Below are 8,173 nucleotides of genomic sequence, written 5' to 3'. Positions count from 1 at the left end.
CATCGACCACTCGTATGAAAGCTGAATGTCTTAGCTTTCCAACGAGCCTACTGGCATCTTGGTACTGTCATCGAGTCGCCTGCTATAAGCTGTAGAAGTTGAAAAAACAGAGAAACGACGTTTCTTTTTCACTCTTTTCAGTTTATCGTGGATTTCTCGACAACCCCTTAAGATAATTACATCATCTACCACTCGTATGAAAGGTGAATCTCTCAGCTTTCCAACGAGCCTATTGGCATCTTGGTACTGTCATCGAGTCGCCTGCTATGAGCTGCAGAACGTTTTTTTTGCAATTTTTTTCAGTTTTTACAGTCTTTTGTTAATTTCTCGACAACCCCTTAAGATAATTACATCATCGACCACTCGTATGAAAGTTGAATATCTCACCTTTCCAACGCGCATACAATCATCTTTGTGCTATCGTCGAGTCGCTTGCTATGAGCTTTAGAATTTTTTTTTCGTATTTTTTTTCAGTTTTTACAGATTTTCATGAATTTTTCGACAACCCCTTAAGATAATTACATCACCGACTAACAAATTAAATATAGATTAATTTTAAATAGATTAAACGTTTACTAACTTTCGGATAAAGCTACCGCCATCTATCGTTCGAAGTGACGTACAGAGAAGTATCCTACGGATGCATCTCAGTGCTGCCATCTATCGTTTTCAGTTGGAAGTTATTTGGGGGACGCTGCATCCTAGGTGTCGTCGCGACGCCCTTTTTAAAATAAATTGTATGCATCGCGGCGTGTCCGATCCATAAATAAAACGGCGCGCGCTATTCCCGCCGCGACGCGTCGCGCCACTCTTCCCGACGCCAACGGTCAACGATCTCTCTTTTAAGTCTCGACCGATGCCTGTGCCGCCTCCGAGGAATCCAGCGCGGCCCCGAGACATCGGGAACAAGAGCGTCGCGACGCCGCACAATGCATTACTGTTTACGCCGTGCACAAAACAACCAATTACTTTGCCGTTCCTGTTTCCATAATCCTCACAATTAACGTTTTTTCCTTTCGCCTTCTCGTCTCACCAGAATACTGATGCTTTTATCCATTGATTCACATTTCAGCATTATCTTTATTTAACACACACATCAAAACTTTACAAAATTAAACTTAGTACAATAAGTATTGATGATTTACTTTAGTTACTTTGTGTGTCGCTACTTTATATTTTTCTAATTACAAGTAAAGTTATTTCCTATTTTTTGATAACAACCAAAATTATATAGATATATAATTACACTAAACACAAAAAAAACTTACAAGTTTCACTACTTTTCTCAACATTTTTGTTCATTTTCTAATAATTTGCTTTAAACTTTTATAATTTATTTTGTTCTAAACTTTAAAGCAAATTTTATATAATCATTATAATATTTCTAACTAAATACTCTATATTTTAAACTAATAATTTTCCAAGACCATTGTCTGAAGACAAAGTCAAAATTGTCTAAAATTATTATTAATTTATTAACTTTAAAAGAGCAAAAAAGTGGAATGTCTACCGATTACAGAAATACTGAATGTCTAGTCAGCTTATTTAATTAAATTAATCTTTTAATCATGTTTCCTTTTTTTTTCGCATGGAATGAAACCAGTTATTAACACATAAATCGATGAATTATGTAGTCTTTCAAATTCGAAACATGTTTTTTTTTTAAAAAAAGAAAAAGTTAATGTTCCAAATTTTTATAACTAAGTCTCATATGATAATTAACAAAAGTATTAAAAAAAAAACTAAACAACATCTATATTATAACATTCATCAACTAGCAATAATTCATTCAACTTCCATTATTATATAAAGATTGATACTAATTTTAAAAAAAAGAACAATTAGTTCTAATTATTATATTTAGAATTTAAGAAAAGTGGTAAAAACTTTTGTTAATTAGTATAGAAATTATGTCTTTTTACACAAATAACTTAGAAAAAACACACAAATTTATTGTTTTTAATTTAAATAAGAAAATTTACATTTTTTTTTAATTACAAAAAAATTTGGAATACAGTAAAAAGAAATTAGATTTTAAGGTCTTAGCCCAAATTAGGACCAAGAAAAATGTATAAATAATGGATAGATAATAATAAATAATTTCAAAGTGATTTACGTCTATTTAAATTGATTCAACAGTTTTCTAACTAATTCCAAAAATACAATTTTTATGCTATACTTTCGTAAACTTTATCATTATATTTAGTTGGAAAGCAAGTAAATTTTAGCCGCAATTGACGCATTTAGATTGCACTATGAAACATATAATTCTTTTAAGTTATATTTATTTTTTACATTTCCTATAGCAGATAACAGCTGCGGAAAATATCATTAAATATACACTTTTATTAATAGATTTAATATCTTTGACTGTACGTGGTTTCGATATAATTCTAAACATGTACAAAAAAAAAATCTCAATCAAATTATTTGATTATAAATATGTAAAGTGTGTGTTTTTTTTATGTAATGTTTCTGTTAATGTAATTATTAGAAAGTTTATATTGTATAGAATTTCGGGTTTTTCCAGAGGAAAGTGGTTCGGTCGCCTAGACCAGTTCCAAATAAATATATATAAAAAAAATATTGCTATTTCGAGAACGTAGACGAAACGCGAGGTTCTCACGCGCGAAATTTTTGCATCTCGCCCTTGAACTTGGCCAAATTGTGACCCGATGACCGTAGTGGTGTAATCGCTGGACGTGTGCAAGATACACACACAGCACAACACACACGAAACATGGTGATGTTTTGTGCGATTCGATGCGATTCGCAGCGATGTTACCAACCGAAGCCTGATGATGGGAACGATTTTTCGAACAGCCGTTCTTCTATGCAAGCAAGCAAGCAAGCAACAAACCAACAACATGCAAGAGCAGAAAGCGAGCAGCGGCAGCATTCCTGAAAATCGCCCGTTCCTTCTTTTTCTTCTTCTCCACCATGCGTCGTCTCCTTCCATCCCCCGACTTTGTGTGTCCAATTAATCGGATGGCCATTTTATATTTATTCGAGCCGTGTTCTGCAAGAAGAACCTACACGCAAACGGCGCTGCTGCTAATCGAAACCTCTGCAGCAACTATCAACGCCAACCAGGACTTCTTCGCTAATCCTCAGAAACCCGATATAAAGAAGGCCTGTCTTGTACGACTCGGACTTAATTGCACTCCATTCGGGTAGTATTGGCGAAAAATTAGAAAGTATAATTGCCTTCGTGTCCATATTCTTTTTTTTGTTTGTTTCTTCTCATTTTATATTTTTCGCTTCTTTCTGCAAAGTGCTTCTAATACATTTGTCAATCAATCTCGCATCTAATAATGCATTAAAACCATTTCAATCCGCACCTAAATCAATTATAAAACCGTTCCCATTCAACTTTTGCATCCATCAAGAAGCGAACACATTTTATTCGCGCGTTTATTATTTGGATCACATCACCGGTTCCTTCAGCAAATAAAGAAAGGCGATTCGTTTTTGTTTTTTTGTTTTTTTTTTGTTTCAACCTCAATTATTTTTAAGTTCTCTATTCTCGTTTTTAACCAAATTACGTTTTGCCATGTCATCATCAGTCGAATATTTTTGCACTACAAGAAGTTGCCTTGAAAGTAGTTCAATAACCTTTTTAAAATATTATAATCTCATTTTTTTTTTGACTTCATAACTAATCTACAAAGTGCTTCAATTAACGTAAACATTGCCATTGCAATCAAACAAATTATCGTTTGATTGCTTAATTTCTAATACTTGTTGTTTCTTTCAAATCAAAATTATTGCATTAATCCAACTTGAGATGACTTTCAACCAAATACGTAAGATTAGAAAATAATGATGAATTTTACAGTAATTACTTACATTAATTATACAATTTACTAACATTTATTAACAACTTGAGGAATATTAAGAAAAATTGGAATTTTTGTAGACTTATATAAAATGTCTTAATTTTCTTCAATAAAATTTCAATTTTTCTATAACAATTATTAAATTATTTCAACTATTTAAATTTACAAAATTTTACAGTTATTTAATAGAATTTAACATTTAAAAAAAAAATACCTGATAAGTAGTTTAATGTAGTAAGAAGTAGTACAAACTTATTAGGTCATAAAACATTAATTTATCTTGTTTTTTTTTTTGCAGCAGCAAAAGCAGCAACAGAAACAAAATATTCCTACATTCTCGAGTTTGCAAGGTGTCCAACCAGTTTTCTATAAAATACCAAAACCATAAAACCTGAACGAAGATGTTTATCAGCGCCATTCGGATTCCAAATATTTAAAAATTATTTTATAGCAAAAAACATTTTGCAAATAAAAGTTTTAATATAATATTTCAAATAACTTTTATCCTCTTCAATCTTCAAGAATGAAAACGTAACAATTTTCAAAAAAAAAGGAGGTAGAAATCTATTCAGAATTCGGTTCCAATTTGTCAAGAATTAAAACATAAATTTGAAATTTAACAATTTTTATTGGCTCATTTAGGATCGAAGTATGTTAAATATTATACTGTAATTTCCAAGAATCTGTAATTTCACAATTTTCATAATTTTTAAGATTTGGGTTTTTCTTTCAATCAAATTCCTTTTTTCTTTTTATAAACGTAACTTCATATTTATGCAGTTTTTGAAAAATCAAAAATAACAATGTTATTCAACAATTTTCAATGTAAATTTTGTAAAATAAAACAGATTAAATTGATACAACAAAACTATACAAATTCATTTTATATCTTTCTCTTGAGCAATACCAAAAGACACTCAATCACACTTTATATTAATAATTATGTTTGAAACTTGAATAAATGTAGAATTTTTATAAAAACAAAAAAATTGGGTCGGTAAAAGCAATTTTATGAAGTGCTCCCATGTACCTAATTCTATAGGTGTAATCTGTTTTCAGTTAGAAAGTGTACGCATACTTTTCGCCTTCATCATTCTAGCAAAACGCGCAAATACATTCGTTCAATTCTCAAAAATATCCTCTGCATATTCTGCGCGCACAATTTATTTTAACTTTATTTTTCATGTGTGTAGAATTATTCAAATGACCGGAGAGAGCAAATAAATCACAGGAAATCTCCTATTAATGCAATTATTGACACGGAATACGGCTGCTTTCAGCAGGCTGTTGAACTTTAAACTCATTATTATGGGATTAACGAGTGTTGCTACTGTTTTTTTGTTTAACTCAATCCAAACAAATAAATTAGTTTTTTTTTTAATTTAATCGCTTAATAAAGCTTTAATCTTACTGATTACAAAAGAAAATAGTAGACTTTCGTAGTACTATGATAGTTTTAGGTTGAAAATATTTGTTGACATATGTCAAATCAAATGACAGATGTCAAATATCAATAGCAAATGTATTGCGTAATCAAACTGTAAATTGATAAATTAAATACAAAAAAATCGTACATAATCATTATGATTGGTACATTTTAATGAATGCGTTCATAAAACAAATATGTGGAATTATTAAATACACAGAAATTTGATTTGCAAAAACTCAAAACTGACATTTCATGTGTACATTTCAGTTACGCGATTGTCAATACGCAATGTCAATAGAATAGAGTAATAACATTGTATGGAGAATATACATGAAATGGATTCGGGAAATGGTAACTTATTTTCTTATTAATACTAAGTTTGTATTTGTTAATTTTAACTTGTAACAAAGTAGTTTGTTCTTAGCTATTAAAGTAAAAAATATAAGTAAAAAGACAATATAATCTTCTGGAAGGTGTAATGTATACTTATTGCAATCAACTTAGATATTAGAACTGAACTTTAGATAGATTACTACGGTTGAATTCACATAAAATTAATTTATTTATTGTTCAAAGAAAATTTCATACAATTACGTTCATTTATAATACAGCTTATTTCACTCTTTTTTTAATTTGAATACAACATTTTCTTTCCTTTTCACAGCAAATTGATTTATTATTTCTTGCACTAAACATAATCGTAAACTGCGGGGGAAAAAAATGAATTCCAAGGTTCCAACATTTCTTTGTCATATCTTAGTTTATTTCTATTTTTCCAACATAATACACTTAACAATATTTTACAGTGAATAGAGCAGAGAAAGTGTGTATGAAAAACACAAAAAAAAAGTACAAGAAGCTGAGGTGGAGAGCCTTTCCAAAGGCGGCTTCTTCAAAGCGGGTCCACACAACGGAACTGAAGACGGCAGTTTTTTGCGTTTACTTATTTATTTTGCAATTTGTTAATCCATTTGGCGGAACATTACGTTCGACGCACACAGTTAACAAAGAAAAACCGCATTATTAAACTATTATCAGTTCTTGCGAATGCAGTTTCCCCGAATAATACGAATCGATGCAATCTCTTTTATAATGTGTAGTGTTTTTTTACTTTTTTTTTTGATTGCATTCATCGTTCGCCCTCTTATAACTCGACGTAATTGGTTGTTTCGTAGATGGTTCGTTGGAGAAACGCAAGAAGCTGCAAAAAAAAAAAACTAAAACTAAAACAAGTAGTCAAAATAATGAGGAATACCTTTTGGAGTTATGCAGTTTTATGGGGAAAAACGAAAGTTTTAATTGGCCGATACTTTCATTTCAATTAGAGCAATAATCCACCCACTCTCCGCAATTAGCTTCCATTTTCTTACGTTCATATGCCCCGAAGCCCGGCACATCCAGATTTCCCCATTTTTTTTCCTTTTCCTGAGACATACAAATCCGAGACTGCATTAAAGTATTGACTCTGTAATTGAGTTCGAGCCGCGTAATTTTCGGATTATCTCATTATCCTTTATGAGCGTCGTCGATGCAGACGAGCGCCACGAAACTTTTCGAGGAATTAAAAGAGCATTATTTCTCGATTAACGTCTTTTTATTTTTATTTTTTTGTTTATATGCACATTTTACGTTCAATAGGAAAAATAAAATCGAGAGAAACTCGTAGGGAAAGCAAATGAAACACAACACAATTTGATTGTTTTTATTATACTTTAAGTTGTCTAAATTTTATATATTTTTTGATCATATGCACTTAAATTATTTAATAAACAAAACAACAACGATTGTTTATATGAACATTTTATATTAATACGAAAAAAATTGAAAGAAACTCATAGAAAAGTAAATGAAACACATCACAATATCATTGTCTTTATTATACTTTAAGTTGTCTAAATTTTATATATTTTTTGATCATATGCACTTAAATTATTCAATAAACAAAAAAATAATGATTATTTATATGAACATTTCATATTAATACGAAAAAAATCGAAAGAAACTCATAGAAAAAGCAAATGAAACACATCACAATTTCATTGTCTTTATTATATTTTAAGTTGTCTAAATTTTATATATTTTTTGATCATGTGCACTTAAATTATTCAATAAACAAAATAATAACGATTGTTTATATGAATATTTCATATTAATACGAAAAAAATCGAAAAAAACTCATAGGAAAAGTAAATGAAACACATCACAATTTGAATGTCTTTAATATACTTTAAGTTGTCTAAATTTTATATAATTTTTGATAAAATGCACTTAATTTATTGAATAAACAAAACAATAAAGATTTTGTAAATGAAAATTTTATATTAATACGAAAAAAATTGAAAGAAACTCATAGGAAAAGCAAATGAAACACATCATAATTTGATTGTCTTTAATATATTTTAAGTTGTCTAAATTTTATATCTTTTTTGATCATTTGCACTTAATTATTTAACAAATAAGATAATAGAGATTGTTACAGTTCTCAAAAGATATTTCAAGAATTTAAACAATAAATAATCATCAAATTTATAGTTCCAGATGTAATTCATTAAAAATGAAAATCATTTTTTTTAAGAATTAATAAATAATATAAAATTTTCACTTAGTTTAATTATTTTAGACTCATTTTTTATATTTATTAGTACTATAAGCAACAACAAACAATATTTCACAAAGAATTACAAATATTGCTTAAACATTGAAAGTACAGAGAAATCAATTTGAATTATTTTCTTTGAAAGTTATGTAAAATCGTAACGCTTCTTTTATGACACTCTAAAAGTATGCTATAAATTAGTATTTTGTTGATTAGATTGACTTTTATATTAATAATACAACTTTTTTTTTACTTATATTATATTAATAATATTTCATTAATAATTGGATAAACTTTTAAAGTAAAGAA

General features: G+C 29.1%; 1 protein-coding gene across 1 annotated transcript; it reads left to right on the top strand.

Annotated features, from left to right (window-relative positions):
* Positions 1–2,852: 2,852 nt before the first annotated feature.
* On the top strand, positions 2,853–4,247 carry LOC108560976. The gene is made up of 2 exons (XM_017918715.1): positions 2,853–3,173; positions 4,138–4,247. Exons 1-2 carry the CDS (start codon positions 2,941–2,943, stop codon positions 4,232–4,234), a joined length of 330 nt encoding a protein of 109 aa, XP_017774204.1. The 5' UTR covers positions 2,853–2,940; the 3' UTR covers positions 4,235–4,247.
* The last annotated feature ends 3,926 nt before the right edge of the window (positions 4,248–8,173 follow it).

This window comes from Nicrophorus vespilloides, unplaced genomic scaffold, assembly GCF_001412225.1.
Source record: "Nicrophorus vespilloides isolate i.1.1-1 unplaced genomic scaffold, Nicve_v1.0, whole genome shotgun sequence".
Classification (NCBI taxonomy): Eukaryota; Metazoa; Arthropoda; class Insecta; order Coleoptera; family Silphidae; genus Nicrophorus; species Nicrophorus vespilloides.
Note: the sequence above shows the minus strand (reverse complement) of the source record. Positions and strands in the feature narration are given on the sequence as shown.